The sequence below is a fragment of the Balaenoptera borealis genome (genome assembly GCF_965194805.1).
Source record: "Balaenoptera borealis genome assembly, chromosome: 1".
Taxonomy (NCBI): domain Eukaryota; kingdom Metazoa; phylum Chordata; class Mammalia; order Artiodactyla; family Balaenopteridae; genus Balaenoptera; species Balaenoptera borealis.
The window spans coordinates 98,813,471-98,836,084 of NC_138860.1; the positions used below are offsets into that span (position 1 = coordinate 98,813,471).

The window sequence follows — 22,614 nt, forward strand, 5'->3', positions numbered from 1 at the left end:
TTTTTCGTTTATGAGTATAAAATCATGTGGTCCAGCCACACTGGCCTTCTCCCCATCCCCTAAGGCACCAGACTCTTTCCTGTCTGCAAGCTTGTCTGCACATTTTCACTCACCAAACTCCTCCACTTCCTCAGCTCGCCGCTTAAACTCACTCCTCAGAGAGTCCTGCTCCAACCTCCCTGATCTAAATCAGATCTCCTCTCATAATCTCTCAGCCTATCTTTCCCTTTTCTCTCATAGCACTTAACCAAATGCATAGGTCAGCTGGGGTGGTTATTTATGAATATCTACTTTGCTTTTCAAGCCAAAAAAACTCCTTCCCAGTGACCACCTAGGTGGGGAAATGTGAAAGAGAGGAGAGGGGAAGCCAGGCATAGCGTGGGTGGGCAGAGTTCTCACTCCAGTTTAGGTGGAGGGGGAAGCAGCTGAGAAGGGATTCAGAATAAGAATGATCTGTAGGGATTTTTATATTGTTTGCTATAGAATGAGCAAGCATTTTACTTCTCAGTCACAGTAAGAGCATCCCAAAACACTCTGAGGTCACTTAGGAGCTATAGATGGGATCCTTCTTGAAACACACAGGGTCCCTCCACTATGAGCCAAGCAAGAATGAAGGGGTGTGTGTGTGTGTGTGTGTGTGTGTGTGTGTGTGTGTGTTGCCTAGTGATTCATCAAAGTTTGAAAGGATTGATAGTTGGTTTGTTTTAATTTATTTTTGGCTGTGTTGGGTCTTTGTTGCTGCGCGCTGGCTTTCTCTAGTTGCGGCGAGCAGGGACTACTCTTTGTTGCAGTCACGGGCTTCTCATTGTGGTGGCTTCTCTTGTTGTGGAGCACAGGCTCTAGGCCCGCGGGCTTCAGTAGTTGTGGCACGTGGGCTCAGTAGTTGTGGCTCGTGGGCTCTAGAACGCAGGCTCAGTAGTTGTGGCGCATGGGCTTAGTTGCTCCGCGGCATGTGGGATCTTCCCGGACCAGGGCTCGAACCTGTGTCCCCTGCATTGGCAGGTGGATTCTTAACCACTGCACCACCAGGGAAGCCCAGGATTGATAGTTTTGCCAAGGATGTGAGAAAACGTGCAAAGTTAAAGGGAAGCAAAATTGATGCAATTTCTCCAAAAAAGGATCACATAATATGGAACAATATAAAGTATATGTGACTTTTGATCAAGGAATCCCCATTTCTAGAAATATAACTTAAGGAGTTAACTGAATGATCTTACTCTCTCATCCAGCAATTCTATTTCTAGGAATTTATTCCAAGGAAGTAATGACAGATGTGTTGGAAAGAATATGTAAAAAGAGGCTCATCTTAGCATTGTTTATAATAGTCAAAAATTAGAAACATATGTTAACATATGTTTCTAACATATATGTTCAATGATGGGGGATTGGTTAAATAAATTTCATCAGTGGAATATTATTTATCTATTACATTAATTTACTAAGGGCCCACAACGTACCAGATATTATTTTGGGTGTTGGAGACACAGCATGAAATGAAACACAAAAAGCCCTGCCTTCGTGGAGCTTACGTGTTAGTGGGAAAAGACAGAAATAAGTAAAATAAATAAAATATAGAGCATGTTAGAAAGTGGTAGGTTCTCTGGAGAAAATAAAACAGAAGATGGGATAGGAAGTGGGAAGACATTTCAACAAAAACTTGAAGGGGATTAAGAAATAAGCTGCATATCCTGGGAAAGAGCCTTCCAAGCAGAGAAAACAGCAGTTGCCAAGACCCTGAGGGGGCAGGTTACCCCACAGGTCTGAGAAAGAGTGGGGAGGCTGGTGTGACTGGAGAGGAGGAGGTGAGGATTGTACGTACAGCCTTGTAGGCCAGTGTAAGGAGTTGGTTTCTACTTTGAGACAGGAAGCCTTTGGAAGGTTTTAAGCAGAGGAGGGGCAACATCTGTCTTATTTTCAGTAGCTTTACTGAAACCTGGCTGAGCACTAGACAATATGTGGGCAAGGTGGAAGCAAAGAAACCAGTTGGGAAGCTTTTGCAATCTTCTGAATGAGCGGTGATGGCGGCTTCAAGAAGGGTGTGTAGCAGTGGAGGTGTAAGAAGCAATCAAATTCTGGATACATTTTGAATGTAGAGCTAACAAGAGTTTCTGATGAGTTGGATATAGGGAGTAAGAGAGAGAGGTCAGGATTTGGGGCCTGAGCAAGTGGAAGGATGGGGTTGCCATTAGCTGAGATGAGGAAGATTCTGGGAAGCACATTGTTGATGGAGGTGGAGAAATCAGATGTTTTGGACATGGGAAATCTGAGCTTCCAATCAAATTTGTACATAGAGAGGTCATGTATGCAGCTATGTGTACAAGTCTGGAGTTCAGGGATGAGATCTAGGTTGGAGGTATGAATTTGGGAGTTGTTGATGTCCACATGGTGTTTAAAGCCATGGCGTTGCATGAGATCACCAAAGGAATGAAAATAGAAGACGATGGATAGAAAGAGAGATGATAGGTAGATAGATAGACAGGTAGATAGATAGACAGATAGATAGATAGATAGATAGATAGATAGGTAGGTAGATAATAGATGTTCCTGAGGAACTGCCAGATTTAGAACTCAGGGACATGAGGGGAAAAAAATCAATCAAGGGGACAAAGAAGGGGACACCAGGGGCATAAAAAAATAAACCACCCATTAGAGAGTTGGTGCCCTGAAAACCAAGAGAAGAAAGTGTTCCTAGTTGGTGAGAGTGATCACTGCTCTACCAATTGCTGGTGGATGAAGTGTAATTGAGACTGAGAAATCACCATTGATTGAGAAAGAGCAGTTTTGGTAGAGTTGTGGGGATGAAAGTCGGCTTGGAGTGGATTCAAAAGAGAAGGGAGGGCTTCCCTGGTGGCGCAGTGGTTGAGAATCTGCCTGCCAATGCAGGGGACATGGGTTCGAGCCCTGGTCTGGGAAGATCCCGCATGCCGCGGAGCGACTAGGCCCATGAACCACAATTGCTGAGCCTGCGCGTCTGGAGCCTGTGCTCTGCAACAAGAGAGGCCGTGATAGTGAGAGGCCCGCGCACCGCGAAGAAGAGTGGCCCCCGCTCGCCGCAACTAGAGAAAGCCCTCGCACAGAAACGAAGACCCAACACAGCCATAAATAAATTAATTAATTAATTTTAAAAAATACAAACTAGAAATTAAAAAAAAAAAAAAGAGAATGGAAAGGGTGGATGTAGAGACAGTGATCATAGACGTTACAGGAATTCAAAGGATTTTGCTACAAAGGAGAGCAGTAAAATAGGGTGGCAGCTGGAGGGGGAAGTGACACTCAAGAGAAGTTGTTGAGTTGGGGGTTTTTTTCCTATTTTTAAGATAGAAATTATAGCATGTTTGAAGATTGATAGGAATGATTCAGTAGATGGGAAAAATGGATGACTCCAGAGAGAGGGAAGACTTGCTGACCTACATTAAGAAGGTGAGAAGGGGGACTTCCCTGGTGGCCCAGTGGGTAAGACTCCACACTCCCAATGCAGGGGGCCCAGGTTCAATCCCTGGTCAGGGAACTAGATCCTGCATGTTGCAACTAAAAAAAAAAAAGATCCCGTGTGCCACAATGAAGATCCAGTGCAGCCAAGTAAATAAATAAATAAATATTTTTTTAAAAAAAGAAGAAGAAGGTGAGAAGGGATGGGTCTAGTGTGGATGGTCAAAGCGAAAGGGTTGACATTAGGGATTAGTCAGGATAGGTAGTTCATCTGGTTCCTCATTAAAATGGTGTTATGCAAGGCCATCTAATGACTTAGAATGATGTTCCATTACGTTTTCTAAAAGCAGATCATAAAACAGTAAGAAGCATATTTACTGAGCACTTACTCTATGCTCTGCATTTTGCAAAGCACTTTAAGCATTATCTTGCCTAATTCTCCCAGTGATCCACCTGACTCCTTCAATCAGTTGCCAAATCCTCTAACTTCTACCTTCAGCATGTTTTTCATATCCACGCCTTTCTATTTATCCCACTGCCACCATCCCAGTGCAGTCCCTCTGTTAACCTCCTCTTTGACCTCTGTAAGATCTTTTGAACTGGTCTTCTTGCCCCCATCTCTCTCTGCTCTCACCTTTTGGCCTATCTCAACCTTATTTACTTTATATTCATGCTAACCCACTACCTCTGCTAAGAATCCTTCAGAGATTCTCCGCTTAGTTTCCCACTTTCCAATCTTGATTTCTGTGGTACCCCACACCTACTCCACATTTCAGCCACGTGGTCTACTTGCAATTCTCAGGATCTTTTCCTTGGGTTCCTCTCTCTATCTAGAAATCATGCTCCCTCCATCTCTGCCTGTTGAAATTCTGCTGATTATTCCAGAAGCAGGTCAAGTGTCAACTGTTCAAATATGTTTTCTTCTTTTCCTATCAACCTCTATATTGCCATTCCCGCATTGCTTACCACATGTTAACATTATGTCATCATTTGTACGTCATTATTTGTGGACTTATCTTTTCTGCCTACCAATATTTCTGAAGCCCCTATGACATGTCAAGGATATGTACTAGGCATTTTACATGTGTTATCCAATTTAATTTAATCCTCACAATAGCCTTGTGAGATAGGTGTTACCATCCCCATTTTACAGATCAGGAATCTGAAGCTGTCCGAAGTTAATTAACTTGCTCGAAGTAGCATCCTTACTAAGTGGCAGAGTCATCATTCATTCACTAAATTTTATTCTAATCCATGTCTGCCAGATTCCTAAGCCCTCTGGGCTTTTCAACATAGATTGGGATGTCCCTTTGGGGGCAATTAGCACTGAAGCCTCAGGGCAATACTGATCTGGGAAAGGCAGTTTTCTCTTCTTCTCTCATTTGATTTAGATTCATTGTGCTATAGAAAATGCTCCTTTGGCTCTCAGTCAGCACTTAGCCTGGGCTAGCACAGGACTAAAGAAATGATTCATGAAGACAAACACCACACAGGATGTTTAGTTCCACTGGTGACCCTGATTATTGTAAAACTGTGAAAGGAACGCCAAGCCCCAGCACACTTAGCAATCTAGAACTCCCAGCTCTCTGACTCCTCAGTTTAGGCTTTACCCTAAACCTCTTTGTTCCCTGATTTGATCCAGATGCCTCAGATTTCAGAAACAAGGCAGGAACAGAATTTTTGTCATTAGGGTCAGCCTTGGCCGATAAGACTCCCTGCCATTAATACCCAGCAAAGACTCACAAGAAATTCATACGAAGAGTAAGAACAGGGAAGGGTTAGTCTACCCTGAATTGGCTTTTTCACCATTTAGGATTGGAAGCCCCTAAAACTTATTGGGTCAATTCATACTGCCAAACAAAGAATATTATAATAATGGGTTTATTCTCTTCCTTATTGTTTTGGAGTCGAGGGTGTTCAGCAGCCACTGTTTGCTCAAGAAGAGTGTAAACAGGACTTGCTGACGCCTGTGGCCAACATAGATGACTCTTAAGCCACTTTTACTCCGGCATGGGGTGTGGATCTAATGGTAAAGAAGCTGAATGGGAAAGAGAGTTAGGTAACTCTAATTTGTGTTTTATTTGTATTTTCTCTTTCAGTCCTCAAAGCAATCTTTTTTGAGGTAGGTGTTATTGAAATACCAATTCTACAGATCCAAAAACTGGGTGGTAAGTAACAGGCAGAGACTGGAACCCTGGTATGTTGAGTTCCACAGCTTTCCACTGCCCTCAGCTTATGCTCTGTGGCAAGGCCTTTTGCTTAGGCAAATGCCAATCATTTAAAAAGGACTAAAGGCAAAATTTCTACACAAGTTAGAGCTCTCAAGTATCAATACTCTTCCCTCCCTCCCAAGCAAGATGATACAAAGTGTTTAATTTCTTAAACATCTCATATTTTCCATAGTCCACAAAGATCTTAACAAGAAGTGGTAGTTGAACTGTAAGATTGTTACCTTCCACACAGGGGACTCCCATGTTGGATTCTTAGGCAAGTGAGTTTGCTTGATGGAACTCACTTGGTTGGTTAGACCACAGGCCACCAAGGCCAGTAAGCAACACTCACTGACAAAATCATCCTGCTCCCAGCCATCTTTAAAACAGGTCATAAAGTGGCTGGGTGAAAATGTGGATGGCCCAGGGCAGGACACTGCTGGGACTGATACAAGTTACAAAAATGTCCACTGACTGGGGTCACTTGTTCATATTCATGAATGAAGTGAAGTATCTTTATTCACACAAAAATTCTCTTCTCTCTTCCCACCCCCCTCACTTCTTCATGATCTGTTTTGTTATAGATGGTCTAATGGTTAGAATACCGTCATAATAATACATTTCCATTTGGGATGGGGTTATGGTTGCTAATCAGTAGTTAACAATGACAACTTACAACTAATATTTCAACCTCTCAAAACCTTAGCCAAGTATGACATTTCAGATTAATTGTACAGGGCTAGACTCTTAATGTATTACAAAGTCTTTCACATTTCACGTAGATAACAACTTTTATTTGCCTTCCGCCATGAAGTTCTTGTAAATATGTTGTTGCTGCCTCTGCCATATGGTTTTTAAAAAGTTACTCAGAACACAACCAATTATTGTTATTTCAATACCATAGAAACTACTGAGTTTTGTTACTCCTTTTTTTGTATCCCTCCAAAAGAATGTTCAAAGGCATTTTTGATTGGAAGACATTCCCTACTTATTCTCTGAATTATGTTGGCAACATTTTAGAAACACCTTGAAAAAGACTTACGACATATGTCAGCAAAAGTCCAGAGAAGGAAAGTAGAGATTGGCTGAAAGTGAGATACTACAGAACTCAAAGTCTGGCCAAAGGTGAGTCATTCACTGCCAGGTACACTAAAGAAAGCACACCGGGGGAGGCAAACTATGAACAGGATCCACATTTAGCAGCCCACAAGGTAACTGGATGTTTAATACCAAGGGAAGAGAGGTGATGGGCTCCTTCAGTCCCCCTTGCAGACCTCCCATTTTCACACTTTCTTGAAGCCATGATAAAATCACAAGGATTCCCACTTCGATCCATTATTTTCCTTTGGCCTTCCAAACTCCTTTCTTACCCCACTTCTCCCTTTTCCCACTTTCTATTTTGCCCCTCTGTACATAATCTTTGGTTTTCCACCACTTTTACGGTAATTTCATCCCAGCTGGGAAACAACCCATGTCTTCTCCTTCCCTCATTCCCAAGTCCAGGGACTCAGGTCCCTCCTGAGGTCCTTGGAGCTGGGACCTTTCCCCTGAGCTCAGCAGCCCAAGCTGTGAGGCTGATCTATTTCGTGAGTCCTCCAGTGGGCTGGCTTCTCCATGACGCCAGTCTGCTCCTCTTCCTCCCCCACCCCCCCCATCCCCAAAGAAACCTAAACTCCGTGGCCTCTGAAACTGTCTGTGTCTGGGTCCCAAGTTCCCCGCCGGGATCCAAGCTTTTTCTGACCTAAGTGGGGTCGGGTCGGGGAGGAGAGTACCTCTTTGCAGGCGTGAAGCTCCGGTCCCGCTCCCTGAGTCACCTGGAAGGTGGTCCCAACCCAGAGCAGCAGCCACAGAAGCCGGAGTGTGCGCGGCTCAGTTCTTCCCCTGCCTCTGGCAGAGGGATGGAGGCTGTGCCCAGGCTCAGCCATAGTGTTGTTCTGAGCGAGCGGCAGCAGCGGCTCAGGTGCTGCGGCTGCAGCTACTGCTGGAAGAAGGCGGAAAAAAAGGGGAGGGAGATTCACAGGGGGGAGGACGAAAGGGGCTGGGCTCGCTTCAGTCACCTCCCTGCGGCTACGCCTAGGCCGCCCATCCTTCCTCCTCCCTCCTTCCTCTTCTCCTCCTCCTACCCACGTCGCCTTGGCAACCGCCTCCTCGTTCCCTCCGCGCGGGTGGGGCAGGGACCACTCGCTCCTCTGCCGCTCACCTGCCGGTCGCCATGGCAGCCGGCGCCACTGGCGCGCGCGGCGTGGGAATGCGAGCGCCCAGGGTCTGCAACCGTCCCAACAGGCGCGCACAGGGCTCGTGTAAAGAACGCGGTGGAAACAACCTCCAAGCCATCGCCACCAAATTCATTATTTCGTAGCCATCGGCTACTTATGAGCACCTCTAATTTTGCAGACGTGGCGTTCTACATATACTTATTAAGCACCTCCTATGTGTGAAGCGATAGAAAAATGATTGAGATGCCGTCTCTTCTCCAGAGCTTATATAGCCTGGAAGAGTGGCCCCGGTACGTGTCACCTACTGTAACAGCCTCTTCTGGAGATCTTACTTCCACCCCGCCAAATCCATCTGTGCCTTTACAACCGACGCTATGCGAAGCCCTGAGACTCGTATAGTTAAACCGAGTTTAAGCAAGGAGAGTTTGCCTTAGCCGGCAATTTTCCAAGCACGACACCTGGACTCTTCTGTCTCTTGACATCCCCATTCTCTCATCGCTTTGAGAAATCCTTTGATTAGATGCCAGGAGGAAGGACATTTCTGGGCCACCTTTTAGGAATTCTTTCTTTAACTGAAGTCTTTTGCAGAAGACCCGTTCGGCGTTTTTCACCGAAGTCTCACGAGTGCAAATCCAGGGCTCCCCGGTACACTCAGCGGCGCTTTCCCTCTGCGTTCCCAGTAGCTTCTTCCCGAGGGGCCTCCCGCGTTGGACCGCCAGGTGGCGCCCTTCTCGGAGGGAATTCGCCTCAGTCATAGACGGCGGGGCAGTTGCCTGGCAACTGAAATTGGGCGTGCCAAACAATTGGGACTCCGGCTCCTCCGCTTGCAAGATTGTGTGCGGCTGCGCGGGCCTCTCATCACGCTTGACAGTGTCTCGCTCGGCATTTTACCATGCCTCTCACCCGAGACCCTTTCCAGAATCCTACGTTGGATAACGATGATTCCTACTTGGGAAAACTGCGGGCTTCCGAGGTACTGAGGTTTCTTGCGCAGATTCCCAGTAGGGTCGACCGCACTCTTCTTTCTGTCGGCGCGACAGGAAGAGATGGTAACTTAAAGGACTCTGGTGAGGACACTGAGTCAGGTACCGGAGAAATCTGTTTTCTGCCTTCCTCCATGTCCCCATATTCAGGGCTGCCAACATTTCACAGGTGCTTTTGAGCAGAGGCAAGTGGCGTTCTAGTCCAGAGGAACAAGAGGCACTCACAGCCCTAAGCAATGATTGGTATAATGGGGCTTACCCAGGCCCAGGTTCCACTTTTCTCGTAGAAGTATTTGAGATGTTTGAAGTGGTGAAAAATAAGGTGAACTAAATGGTAATTGTGGCTTAATAACAAAATCAAAGCACTCCCTTTTGTTTACTCAACATTTATTATTTACTGTATGCCGGGCACTCTGCTAAAAACTGAGGATGTATAGACACATTAGATTAGCTCCTGTTCTCAGGGAAATCTAGTAGAAAAGCCAGACTGACAACAGCAACAGCAAAAGTGCTTGCACAACAGCACATGTGTTGTGACAGTTATATGTGGTGTGTCATGGGACACAGGAGCTTAAAGGAAAGCCTCCCAGAGCAGGTGAGTTTTGATATCCAAATATGAGTCAGCTGGACCAGGGGAGGGAGGAGGTGGAATGTAAGTTAGAAGGGAGGAAACAGGAACCAGACATTCAAGGCAAAGGGAGCAGCAGGTGCACATACATGGAGAGGAGGATGAGGGTGGCCTCTTTGGGACCAAAGAGTCCAAAGTGGCTGAAGCGTTGGTGTGAAATGGAGGAGTGGAGAGGGTGGAAGCTGGAGAGGTGACCCTCCTGGGCTGGGTGTGCTGCGTACACCGTGCTAGTGAGCTAGGTTTTCATCCTGGGGAACCATCTCCCAGGAGTGGCATACTAGATGGGTGTTGTAGAAAGCACAAGTGGCAGTGGATTGGACAGGATGTTAGTGCGACAAGAGGCATCAGCTACGAGGCTGGTGCAGCGATCTCCAGGAGGAGTAACGGATGTACAGCAGTGATGCAGGGGATGGCGGTAAGATGCAAAGGGCAGGACTGATGGGACTTTGTGGCTGACTGGATATGGGCTCAAGAGAGTGGATGAGTCCAGGAGAGCTCCCAGGTTTCTGAGGGCTTACCTGATACCATTTACTGAATGAGGCATCCAGGCAAAGCAGGTTTGGGGAGAAAGATGTTGAGATCAGTTTTATAGCTGTTGCTTTCGTGGTGCCTGTGGGACATTTCCATAGAGATGAAGAGTAGGCAACATGGTTGAGAGCTGTGGGTTGAAGATGTCTGGAAGCCACAGTATTCATCTGGTGGTTGAAAGTATAGGAGAGAATGAGCTCATCCAGTGAATGTGAGAGTCAGAAAGGCAGAGACAAACCCCCTGGAGAATACCACTAAGGGACAGAGAGAGAAAGCAGAGCTGAGAAGGAAGCTGAGAAGTAATAGCCAGAGGCAGGAGGAGAACCAGGAGGAGCTGGACCCACATAGGATGGAGAGAACATTTCGTGGAATCAGAGTCGTGGTGCAGAAACCGCAGAGGTCAGTAAGATCAGGACCAGAAAGGATCCACCTGACCTAGCCACAAAGGTCAGTGGTCACCAGCAAGAGTAGTTTCAGTGGGTGCTTGAGGCAGAGGCCAGACTGCAGTGGGCGGAAGAGGGAATGGGAATGGGGAGGAAGTGGATGTGGCAAGTGTTGACTCTTTAAGAAGGCTGGCTCAGTAGGGAAGGTCATGGAGTGGTAGCTAGACAGTGACAAAGGAATGAGGAGAAGCTGGGTACAGGGGATGGCAGGATAGCGCAGGGCCCTAAAGCACCAGGAAGGGCTGGGTTCAGGGAAGGGTGATTCTTGAATAAAAGGGACTTCCGTTTCTCTGAGATGGAAGGAAAATGGATGTGAAGATGGCACTCACGCTTGACAGGCTTGACTTTCTCAGTGAAAGACCGTCTCGGCCTTCTGCTTATAGAGATGATGAGGCTTATGCAACCTTCGAGGAATGGGAAGAGAGCTGCCTATGCTTGCATCATATGTATTTGTAGTTTTCCCATTTCCTTTTTCATCTTTTCTTGGTGACAGTATAGTGCCTGGTTCACACCATTCAATTAATGCCTAATTGAGCTGAGTCACACAGCACTGTGTTATATACAGGGGAGGAGGAGTGTTCCTACATCGGATAGGTTGAATGAGATTTCTACTAGGTTGTGGTTGTACTCACTGGAATTCAGTCATTGATTCAATCAATATTTCATTTTAGAACACCATGTGTTAGGTTGCTGTGCTAGGCATTGGGGATACAGTGGTGAACAGTATGGCATTTTACATGTAATGAAGAAATCAGCTGTGTGCTTTTCATATTCGTACTTGCGGGGTTTTAATTAGAGGACTGAACATCCAATGAACTTTTTGACATTCCTGCAGACACAATGACCCTTCCCTGCTTACTGAAATTTTCTCACCTGCCTAGACACGGCTCTCTCCTGATTCTCTTGTCTCTGACTGCTCCCACCGCCACCCCCATTATAATATTGTGCAGACCTCATGAACCACCTCTTCCTTGTTGGTCAGACGCCTTTTTGCAGGCTTCAACCACCACTTCAGGGGGTGACCCCCAGATCGCTACTACTTGTTCTGAGCTCTCCTCCAACAACTGCACACTTTCAATTTCCTACCTGTTAATTGCATTAGGATATCTTATCTCTTCTCCAAGCTCAGGACTTCTAAACCTGAGCTCATCTTGCCTCTCTGCTCCCCACCCTTCACTTCCTGTCCCACTTCACCCCTTTCCCTGTATTCCTGGCCCATTTCTGTCAGTTCTAAGATTAAAAACTTAGGAGGATCAGAAGCCTGGGAGTCTTGCCCCATTTCGTTCTTCTCTTTTAGATGTCTGCGATTCAATTAAAATGGGATGGGATAAGGGGATGGATGTCACTGAAGCTATCACATCAGCAAGGCCTCTGGTAACGAGGAGTGGCTGTGGTTTCTCTTTTGCAGAAACTGCCATATAAGAACCCAACTCACCTTGCTCAGCAACAGGAACCCTGGTGTCGACTCAGCTCAACTCCCACAATCACGTCCATGAGGCAGGATGTTTATTTTTTTGATCCTGAGGTACCTAGCATTGAAATGCTATTTCTCCTTATATCCACTTAGAACTAATTAATATCCCTTTTGAAAGGTAGTCTGTCCCTGACTACCTTAGCATCTTTATCTTGTCCCCAATCCAAGATCCTACCAAATCTAAAACCAAATACAAACCTATCAGCTTCCTCTGGGAAGTCAGAAGGCTTGGGTTTTGCTGCAGTTGATTATCTGGAGCAAATCATTCTCTCACCAGACTTCTCATTATAACCATGAACAAGGTAAGGCCCATTAAGCCCAAGTCAAGGACAATATAGTGGTTCTCATGTCTCCAGGAGAGCTCCCCACTCCTTAGACCTAACCATGAGACAATTCTATATGGACAAGAGTTAAGAAGTCATCATGTATAGTAATTTGGTATGTAGGGAGTTGGTGGATCTCAGGCCCAAAAGGGGTTCACTCTGCTTTGGGGGAAGAGTAGATCCCAACAGAACCCGACTAGAGCAGGTGCAAATGTGGCAAGTTAACCCTGGGGGTGGCGGGTTTGGCTTCCTCCGTAGATACCGAAGGATGATCTGGATTTCCGATTAGCAGCCTTGTACAACCACCACACAGGGACGTTCAAGAGCAAAAGTGAGACACTGATACACCAGGAGACCATTCAGGATACCCATGGGTAAGTGGTGGAGGCGGAGCCTCTCCCTAAGGACAATGCCAATCAAGTAAGGTAAAGTGTCACCTGGGAAATAAAAATCAATAGGTCCTTGTTTGTATAGATTTCTGTATTTTTTACTTCTGTAATACAAGTTCTGTTTTTTTATTTTCTAAAATGAACAGAGATCTTCCAAGATTGTGCTCATCTGTAGAACAAAATCTTTGGTTAATTCCAGAGGGTAAAAAGGGCCTTCGGCTGCTTTATTTTTAAGGTTGCATGCAACTCTTTCCCTCCTTACCTTTCTTCTCCTGATTGATTTCACTCTCCCACGTTCTTCCCCACACCATCTTCTAGAATCAAGATCCAATTCCCTGGAGAATTTTTATCCCCTCCCCAGCCACCCCCTGTCACTTCCCGAGCTAACATCAGACACTGGATCAACCCTAAGAAGGAGTCTATTCACAGCATCCAGGGATCCATAGGTAAGGGTCAGAAGACTGAGGGGTGGGAGGCAGATGGGTGGTGCAAGAGTTTTTCTAAGTGGTCACAGGAATCAGGGAGTTGAGGTGATTGGCTATTAGGGAACATCGGGGATAACTGAGAGTCTGGCACATATCAGACTAAAACCAGGGGACATGCTGACTGTAGAGATAGGAAATGAATTCAGTTTTTCAGAGCCACTCCCTCAGCCTTAGGTCTAGGGGACAAAAATTTTCAGCAAAGGGCAGAAACCGGGGAGTGAAAGACCTATAGCTACCTCCCATCAGTCCTCTATATGCCAGTTTCCTCAGCTGTTAGAACCTTCTTCATTGTCCCCATAAATGTATGGGCGACAAGTTCCCAGAAAAGGCAAAGGATCTGAAATTCACAGCCCACTCCCTCTTCTCTTTTCTCCACAGTATCCCCTCACACTGCAGCCACCAATGGAGGGTATTCCCGAAAGAATGATGGTGGCTTCTTCTCCACCTAAGTGTTGACAGGCCCCTGGACTAATTAATCATATTGGAACATCCTGCCGCCCACCTCCATTAAATAGATTTGTGTAAGATGAAGCCTGGAGTATCTGTTACCCATGGACTACCAGTTGCCACATGACTACTCTTAAAATATGGAAGTTTCTCAACTTCTAGAAACTAGTCCTGTTGGGCATATTTGCAACTCGGAAAGTCATCTTGCTGAAAAGATACGGATTTAGGACAGAACAGCACTGTTTTTGGCAGGAGACAGGTATTCACGTTTTGTGAACTGGAGTCATTCAAACCATACCCATTCAACATTTCTTGCAAACTTTTTTTTTTTTTTTTTTTTTTTGGCTGCGTTGGGTCTTTGTTGCTGCGCGCCGGCTTTCTCTAGTTGCAGCGAGCGGGGACTACTCTTTGTTGCGGTGCGCAGGCTTCTCACTGCGGTGGCTTCTCTTGTTGCGGAGCACCGGCTCTAGGCCCGTGGGCTTCAGTAGTTGTGGCACGCGAGCTCTAGAGCAAAGGCTCAGTAGTTGTGGCGCACAGTTGCTCGGCAGCATGTGGGATCTTCCCGGACCAGGGCTCGAACCTGTGTGCCCTGCATTGGCAGGCGGATTCTTAACCACTGTGCTACCAGGGAAGCCCCTCTTGCAAACATTTATGTCAGGTACTGAGCTAAGTGTTGGGAAAACAAGAATGGACATAGTCCATTCTCTTGAGCTTACAAACACTAATTTTAGTAGCTCTTTGTGACATTAACACTTATGCTGAGGTCACGCTTAACAGATTTCAGACCTTCTGGATTTAGTCATCTGCTGAGCTCTACTTTTCCATGAGGGCTCCATCTCCCTGGCTCCTTGCCATTGTTCATTCTCTTAACCCTGCTGTCTCCTTGCCCGGGAGTCAATTCTCTTTTCTTTGCCTTGATTTGTGCTGTGATATGTAGCCCCCTATTCCTGGAAACAGCGTTCAACAATCTGATCCTAGGGTCTGAAGGTACCTAAAAACTGATACAGTAATGTGGTTCCTAAAATTCAAGCCACTCACAGGAGCCTGCTGTTAAAATGAGCAATAAATGGCAGACCTTTTAGAATATTGTACACTAAAAGTTCCCATTTCTAAGATTGGACAGCATATGCATTGTTGAATAAATCAGATATGAAAGGGCTTCTTCCTGGTACTCAGGTGCAGGGTCAATACCACCAAACTATTACAGCCCCTCTTCCACCGAGATACTCCAATCTGTTCATAGCGTTTGCTGCCAAGTGGCAAAATTGTTTCAGTTCTCTTTATTTAGAATAGCTGAAAGTGACAGAGGGGGTGACTCTCTGGGATAATCACCTCATGTGGGTTGATACTGAACATCAAAAAATTTATTACTGCGATCCATGCATGGAGACTTTAAATAATATAGATTCCTAGACCACCCCCCGCGATAATTCTAATTCAGTAAATCCGGTACGGGTTCCTGGAATCTGAATTCTTATAAGGTCTCCAAGTTCTCTTACGGATATATACACGTATACAGACATGCATATATACATATATCCCTTCGCGGCAGGCGCTGTATAGTGCCTTTAGACCGGGGGCACCAGTGCTGGTACCATACAAAAGAGTCATCATGACAAGTCGGGTCTAAAGAAAAAAACGGAGGCGGCTACAAAACAAAACTGCAGCGGGGAACAAGGCCTCCATATCCTTTCAGCTCCCGCTCCCGCGGGCGGGGCGACGGCTCATTCAACCTCCGTCCGCCAGCGCCCGGGGCCCGCAGCCTACCGTTGACACGTTAGCCTCAACGCCACGGGCGGCCGTGCCCTGGGCCCGGGCTCAGATCAGAATCGCCTCGATAATCAGTGGCCCAGGACAAGCCCAGCCTCGTCTATCTGATCAATTCATCACTTCTGAGCGCCGGGCCCCGTAGGACCAGCTCCGGGACCTCCGGGACCGCAGCGTTGCCACCGCCCAAGGGGCCTCGCTGCACAGCGCCCCGAAGAAGGGGCTTCGCAGGAGGGGAGCTTTTCATTTCGGGTTGGTCCGGCGGGGCTGGAATCACAACCCGATCAAATAAGATCAAGGTGTAGGCCGGGGGAGGGGCACGGGGGCGGGCGCACGCACTCGCCTTGCACGCACCACGCGTGCACTCACACATTCACGCGTCCACTCACACACTCAGCCCGCAGGCGCCTTCCACACACCTCGCCACAGTTTTACCCAGCCTCACCCCACGCCGCTCTCCCTCCGGTGAAAGGGCGGAAGTGCGCAAGCTCCTTTAAAGCCCTCCGCCCCGCCTCCGCCCCGGAGGGTTCTGGGAGGAACAACCGAGCACAGGCCCTCGCCGAATGCGCACTTTCCCGCCCCCACGTGGCTCGGAGGGGAACCAAGGGCCCAGGTAAAGGCGGGACAAATTCCCACAATACTGAATCGTGATTGTCTTTGGATCTCTGTGCAGCTACACATTTATATCCGTATCTGTAGTTTTTCTTTGATCTTTGATCCAAGTTCTGGATATAAGATGATTTAATCTCAGGAGACCTCTAGGTGAATGATTTCTTTCCCAGGGAGAAGGCAAATTCTGGTCATTACCAACATCAGCTTCCCTAGGAGCTCCTTCTCCCGTGGGAGAAGGCAAACATCATTTTACCAAAGGGAAAGGTGAGAATAGATTACTTAAGTCCAAGGACTAGGTAGTTAGAATATAGTAACTATATATACTACTAATATACTACCTAATATACTCTAGGTAGTAGTATAATAAGTAAAGGTAGGAAGACGTATCCCTGTCCCCACAGAGCCCTCTTGCTACCCAGAACTTGCTGTGGCAGTCATATTGCTGAATCTTCATTTACTTTCATATCTGCTAAAATAAATCTTTCAAGAATGAGTGTAAGAAAAAAAGAAAAAAAGGAACAGTTATGTAAGTTAGAATTAGCTCCTTTCACATCACAAAGCACAATTTGAATGTCTCAGTTCCTTCTTTCTCCTTTTTCAAGAAATACATATGTGAGGGGGGAAGACAAATTAGAATTTTGTGAAGTTATCATTTGTACTTGTGCCAGTCCCACCATGTACTTGGAATAAACAAATTGGGGAAAAGTGTCCATTGTATGCACCAGAAGCCCAAGGATTTTCTAGGTATGTGGCTGGGTAACCCGATAACCTCATTTCACTGAAGAAGTTTATGGCTTGTAATGGCAGTTGATACTTTTAATAGCAGTAGTAGGTAAAATTATTGGGGAATGTTATCTACATTGTTTAATACACCTCAAAATGTATTTATATATATGCTTATATATATATATATATAGATATATATATATATATAAAATTAGTTCCCTCAAAGGAGAAAGCTATACCCTCATAGATTCTGAACTATATCATACATATATCATACATTCAGTGACCATCACAAGGGGTTAACAGGATTGATGATATTCACTAATGTAAACTAAAAAGGTATACTATGGGCAGAACCCAGGGGAGTATTGAACAAAGTTCAATAATTCAGCATGCATGTGACAAAATGGACAAAAACAGTAGGGAAAGAAACTTTATTTTCAAGGATTTGTGCAGACAATGGTGAATAAAAAGTCTTATTTCAACTATAAAAAGCTGACTTCATTCCACCCTGGCATACAGGGTTTATGGTGATGCCAGTTTGAATCTGAGGCAACACTGCTATCCCCCTTCTTCCACCCCTAAAAGACTCCCTTAGAGGAACAACTTCCTACAATTTTCAGTCAAAAATATATGACACATCAACCAAAGTAATGAATTAAACAAGTTTCTGCTTATCTAAAGTCAAGAAATGAAATAAGCTGTGTATTTGCTTCTTGCTGTAAATTACCTTCACTCTGTGTACTTTTTGGTACATTCTGGTATGAAAACATCTCAAAATATAACAGTTCAAGAGTTTAGGTCAAGATGACCCACCCAGGAGGCTGTAAAAATTGATCTGAACTGTGAAATGGGACTAGTTTAAAATATGAAGAAGCTCTAAACACCAAGCTTAGAGATATTAGCCCTATTAGGAAACAAAAGTCATTAAAGCTACAAAATAACAAGTGCAAAACATGCTGAACCTGTATTTCCAGAGAGTGACATTCCCATTGGCCAACAGGTTCCAAACTCACACCCACAAGGTGTAACTCTTCTTTCTGTTCCACTAGCTTTCCTTTCTCTTGTGTGAAAGATCCTCAGAAATGACAATGAAAAATATATGAATCATTGAAATTTACCCTGTGGACCAATTCCTGAAGAGATAACAGCCATAACTCTGAGATGATTAGACATGCAGTGTTTACTTGATGACTTTCTATACTTCTAGGAACCATCAAAGCACTAAACTGCATGTTTCAGAACCTAAACTTCCTAGCAGCTTTTGTTCTTTTGGAATAAGACAAAAGACAATTTACTGCCACACTGGGGTCAACCACAGACAACTTGTCCACAGTCAAGTTTTACTTTAGTGAACAATTCCACTGGTAGACCCATGTCTCTGCTTGCTCTTTACGATAATTTAATTTTAGACCAACTCTTTTTTTTTTTAATAGAGAAGTTCTAGGCTTCATAAATGCAACAGTTGATCCTTTTGCAGATAAAAGGAGGAGGGAATGGAGAAGTCTTCCCTTCAAATGTAGAGTCATCGAAAATGATTTGCTCAGGAGTTCCCATACTCCATGGAAAAGCCCATCAATCCCAATTACAAACCTCTGCTTTCCTTTACTTTAGAAAACACTCTCATTTTATTCATGGATTCTCTGAACTGTCCAAACATGCCTATGAATGCCATCAACTTCTCTCATTCAAATTTCCCATGTTCTTACAATTTCCAAGAGACAGCTAAAGAATACTACAATATGAAGAAAATTAAAAGTGGGCCAAGAAACACAAGTAATCGACTGAAAATTGCCATAATAACCCAGAGTTAAACAAAGAATAAGTTTGTATCTTGGTTAGTATGACAGAACTTCCATCTAACATCACAATAAATTCTAGATGACTTTACTAGTATATGAATTAATATACTAGATTTATTTATTTCTTCTACCCCAACTGCAAATTATTTCTTCAATAGTTTCTCTTTCCCCTAGTGGTAGCATTTAAAACTGAGTAACAGTATTTAGCACTCAGTAATTTAGAAAATATTTAAAAACCTTTAGGAAAATAGCAACAGTTTCAATATACCATTTGAGGGGGTGAAATTTCCTTTTGGGAATACTGGTGAATAGAACATTGTTTCTTGTCTAAGTTACTCCTTTCTGGTCTCATCACAGACAATTTCCAAATCTTACTTAGGCCCAGATTCTCTTGGCAAAACTCTCTGGCTACCAGCACACAGCACAGCTATTTCGTCTGTTCTCTTTTTGCAATGAGGATCATGCCTCTCTCTTATGTGCCCAGACGGGTATATGAAAGATAAATTTCCAAAGCCAAAATATTCCTTGGCATTGTTTAACTCCTATTTCCCACCCAGCCTCCCCACCCCAGCCTCCCAGCCCCCTGCAATTTGCCAAATCCAAATCAAGCACTAAAAAAAAAAAGTCAAGTCTTGAAAATTCTCTCTCCTTCCAAGAAGTTTGAATACAGCTTATATCCTCCCCTAATGAGCCTCAGTGTGAAAAGTTCCTGATGAGGGGCTGAAGAACAAAATAGGTGAGATTTTTCAGCAGGAGGTATGTAATCGTATCACTGAGGGGTGTAATTTATCTGGACATTATAGGCTCTCTGCTGAGGACTGATTTACACACAGGTCAAAGGAAGCTGGCTTTCTGTAGTCCCCTGAAGCATAAATAATGTTTGTAACCACGAGGAGTTTTCCCCACATAACGTAGGGGCAGATGCTGTGGTGTCATCCTGGGGACTTTGATGATTTTAGCTGAACTCTCCTACGCTGGGCCCAGGTTCCTGACAGGCTCTTCACCTTCGTCCCCTTGGTTGGCAGTTGATGAAATGGATGCTTTGGAATTCATTTTATAAACAGGACGTAGAAGGCCATTACAACGCAGGCGATTGCTACAGCAGCATGCAGCCTAGTTCCAATCACAGCAGCTAGCAGGAAAAAATAAAACGAGAAAAGAAATCAAACCCTGCCCTTCATATAAGTGCTCACTTTCAAGATTTGAAATCTCTAATCACAGATGAAGAGACCTATGAAGGGTCTCAAGAACCCACCCAGGAATGTATTTAAATACTACCCTTAAGCCCTAGGTTCTAGATGAATATACTGTTAGTTTATATTTTGCCTTATTTTGAAAAAAGATCTAGGTAAGTAGGATTCCAGATGAAGATGCCCAAAATAAAAAGTAAAAAAGCATCTGAGTTAATAAAATCAATACTTAAAAGAGACTCCAATATATTCTTTCCAGAAATTCAGAAAAAAACTTTTCACTGGGAAAATATTCCTTCCAACAACTCTAGTCCAGTCTGAAATTGTTTAATTTATATAGTTTTACTCCATGGAGAATACTAAAATTACCTTGGAGCTAAAATAAACAATTATGTAAAAGTTGAACCACATACAATCTCAGCCTATCCCACCCCCACCTTGCAGCACCTCACTGTCCAGAGATGGCAATCTCCTCTCCCTGAACAGATATGATCTTACCTTTGTAAAACACACCCCAAACTCCCTTCTTCTCTGAGAGCAGCCAGCTTTTGAGACGAGGTACTTTCTTGAAGTAGGCACAGGTGCAAACAAAGAGCAAACCAAACACCAGAATCCCATCCAAGGAGTACACTGTTACAGAAAGAGAAGAAAACCTTTGGTGCTAATCCAGCTTGGGACAGGTGATCCCCCTGGAGAACAGAGTGTGATATAATATCAAGATGATAACCTCAACTGCAGTGCCAGCCCTGACAAGAGGGAGCCAAGGTCCTGGGACTAACAAGGTTACCTTTCTGTTTCCCCAAATCACCTGTAGACAACCCCCTTACAAAGATTTCACTGCCCCCTTCCCTCTCCTTTCAAGAAGTATAAATTCTGAGAAGAGTGCATCACTTTATGTGGAATCAGCCTACCAGGAATGGCCAGTGTTGGCATTAGGTTGAGAGAGGCATAAGAATCCTTCGAGCCTGAGCTGAGAGAATGAAACATGTTCTTCCTATAAATCACTCATGTGATAAAGGAGAGGTAGATATTTGGCCAAGTCTCTCAGATCTGCATCTGTTGGTGAAGAATATGTTAAGGCAAAAGGAAAGCTTAATGGAAATTGCAAGAGTTAGAATCCATATGACTACAATTTTCCTATGCTTATCTTACACTTCACGCATGATACTCTACTTACAAACCAAATTTCTGCCTGAGTAAACAGATTCTTGAAAACAAACAAGCAAAAAAAGATCTGAGGCTTCGACAAGGTGGAACAATTGTGAGGAAAAAAGCTTTGAACAATTAGTTCTATTTCTTACATTTGTAAACCAAGCTATGTCTTGTAAGCACAAAGAATCACCTAAGTGGAAAAAAAAAATCAGACCTGTGGAAAGGGGAAAGGGTGACTAAAACTTATTTATTAATTACTATGTGTCCAACTGCTCTCTTATTTCTCAGTTCAGATGATTTCTTCCTCCGGGTGATGTCCGTTCTTGTACTGTGCCTACTAACCTCAGACCTCTGACTGCCCAGGAAGCTCCAAAAGGATATTTTACACAACTGGCATCTGCCAGTTCTGGGCCACTCCATCTCCCTCTCTCCCTCCAGTAAAACTATCTCACAACTAGATGTCACATAGGAAAGGGTCCAGTAAATTAATACATACACCAAGTTTTATGATGAACAATACGTGCTAGTCTTTTCTCCCGTAAGTTTTTGCAAAGCCAAAAGTCACAAGAAGGTGAAATTTGAAACTTTAGTACCAGGCTTATGGAGAAGGTACTTTTGAGAAATGCTTTCCTATGCCCTTCAAATCATACTGCCTAAGAGGTCTTGACATCTTTTTTCCTGTAAGATCGACTCCAAAGACCACAAAGTCATCGTTTCCTGCCCTTCCCTGGAATTCAGAAATCATGTCTATAAAATGTTTGAAGAGGCCTGGAAAATTAGGTCAGATAAACAGGGTGGCAACTGCCACATCATCTTTAGAAGAGGCAGTGTCTAAATCCGACCGCTGCAACACTAGCCACGGTCTCCAGATGGGATCGCCCAGGCAGGACTTTAGAATCAAATACGAGAAAGCTTCCCGACATTTTAACAAAATAAGGAGAACTTTTTTTTTTAGGATCTACATTCACCCCCGCCCCCCAAAAAGTACGGGGCTTAAAATCCTGTGTGATTTATCGGTCATCCCAACGAGCCTACTTTCCAAAAGTCTGAGAACACAGAGGGCTGTGAGGAGGATCCTCTTTTTCCTGCTGCTAAAGCAATAGTTCAACCGGGACTGGCCTCGCGAAGTGGCTTTTAAGGGTCAGAACGAACTTCTAGGAAGGGAGAAGGGCACAGTGTGGGAACCAAGGACTACGGGTGTGGGCACAAGAGGCACTGGGGGTTCTAGATGGGCACGGAACGGGGGAACCCCCGGAGGAGTATAGGGGACAGGAGTTGGGGCACCGAGAGACCAAAGGGGAACTGGGCTGGGAGGGGGCGGGGAGAACGGCCACGTCAGTCCCGGCTCCGCCCGCCAGGTTTCCACTCGTACTGCACTCCCATCCTCGGCTCTGGGTATTAGTTCTCACCGTTCGTCATGGCGGCTGGGCCCGGGCCTGGAGTTGGGGTCCGGGGGGTCAGCGGTGATAGCGGCAAAGGCGGGGGAACCCAGCTCCCGCTTGACACTTCCCGATCCGGGCCGCGACGACGGGCAGGCGCCGTAGTACGCAGGTGCAAGGGCAGAGAGGCGAGCGCCGAACGCAATCAGGCGTGGCTAGCAGATTGCCGAGCTAGGGACCTGCGTGGGTGGAGATCTCGTGAGTAGGTGTGTGCAAGAAGAAAGCTAAGAAAAGTATCCGGGAGGCTTCCTACGTGGCCATGGTAACCAATCTCTTCTGGGTGCCCCTGCAGAGTTAGTGTTGGGGCGTAACCTGACCTGCTCGAGTTGTGTTTGAAAAGGTAAAGGCTTGCAGTTTTTTTTGTTTTTATG

General features: G+C 45.1%; 3 protein-coding genes across 4 annotated transcripts in view; 1 reads left to right on the forward strand and 2 right to left on the reverse strand.

Moving 5' to 3' along the window:
• ELAPOR1 (endosome-lysosome associated apoptosis and autophagy regulator 1) overlaps positions 1–7,653 on the reverse strand; it is a 71,616-nt gene extending 63,963 nt beyond the window's left edge. The window contains exon 1 of the mRNA XM_082383276.1: positions 7,412–7,653. Within this exon, the coding sequence (XP_082239402.1) occupies positions 7,412–7,564 (153 nt within the window). The 5' untranslated portion in view covers positions 7,565–7,653. The remainder of the gene's footprint in view (positions 1–7,411) is intronic.
• Positions 7,654–8,670: 1,017 nt separating this feature from the next.
• CFAP276 (cilia and flagella associated protein 276) lies at positions 8,671–19,155 on the forward strand. Its single transcript, XM_082386633.1, has 5 exons — positions 8,671–8,828; positions 11,846–11,962; positions 12,493–12,608; positions 12,942–13,069; positions 13,487–19,155. Exons 1-5 carry the CDS (start codon positions 8,748–8,750, stop codon positions 13,555–13,557), a joined length of 513 nt encoding a protein of 170 aa, XP_082242759.1. The 5' UTR covers positions 8,671–8,747; the 3' UTR covers positions 13,558–19,155.
• TMEM167B (transmembrane protein 167B) lies at positions 17,080–22,374 on the reverse strand. Of its 2 annotated transcripts, XM_082386813.1 has the most exons (4): positions 22,214–22,367; positions 20,564–20,708; positions 20,151–20,282; positions 17,080–19,594 (listed from the first exon to the last, which is right to left on the reverse strand). In XM_082386813.1, the coding sequence occupies exons 2-4, from the start codon at positions 20,637–20,639 to the stop codon at positions 19,512–19,514; spliced, it is 291 nt and encodes a 96-aa protein (XP_082242939.1). In that variant the 5' UTR covers positions 20,640–20,708; positions 22,214–22,367; the 3' UTR covers positions 17,080–19,511. The 2 variants fall into 2 exon arrangements, with proteins under 2 accessions (XP_082242939.1, XP_082242940.1); XM_082386814.1 differs by lacking the exon at positions 20,564–20,708 and having other exon boundaries at positions 22,214–22,374.
• Positions 22,375–22,614: the final 240 nt, after the last annotated feature.

Coding starts and splice junctions, on each gene's coding strand:
- CFAP276 (XM_082386633.1), top strand. CDS start 8,748: ATGCCTCTCACCCGAGACCCTTTCCAGAATCCTACGTTGGATAACGAT. Junction 8,829..11,845: donor GAAAACTGCGGGCTTCCGAG/GTACTGAGGTTT, acceptor TCTCTTTTGCAG/AAACTGCCATATAAGAACCC. Junction 11,963..12,492: donor TTTATTTTTTTGATCCTGAG/GTACCTAGCATT, acceptor CTTCCTCCGTAG/ATACCGAAGGATGATCTGGA.
- TMEM167B (XM_082386813.1), bottom strand. CDS start 20,639: ATGTTTCATTCTCTCAGCTCAGGCTCGAAGGATTCTTATGCCTCTCTC. Junction 20,283..20,563: donor GCCAACACTGGCCATTCCTG/GTAGGCTGATTC, acceptor TTTCTGTAACAG/TGTACTCCTTGGATGGGATT. Junction 19,595..20,150: donor TTGGGGTGTGTTTTACAAAG/GTAAGATCATAT, acceptor TTTTCCTGCTAG/CTGCTGTGATTGGAACTAGG.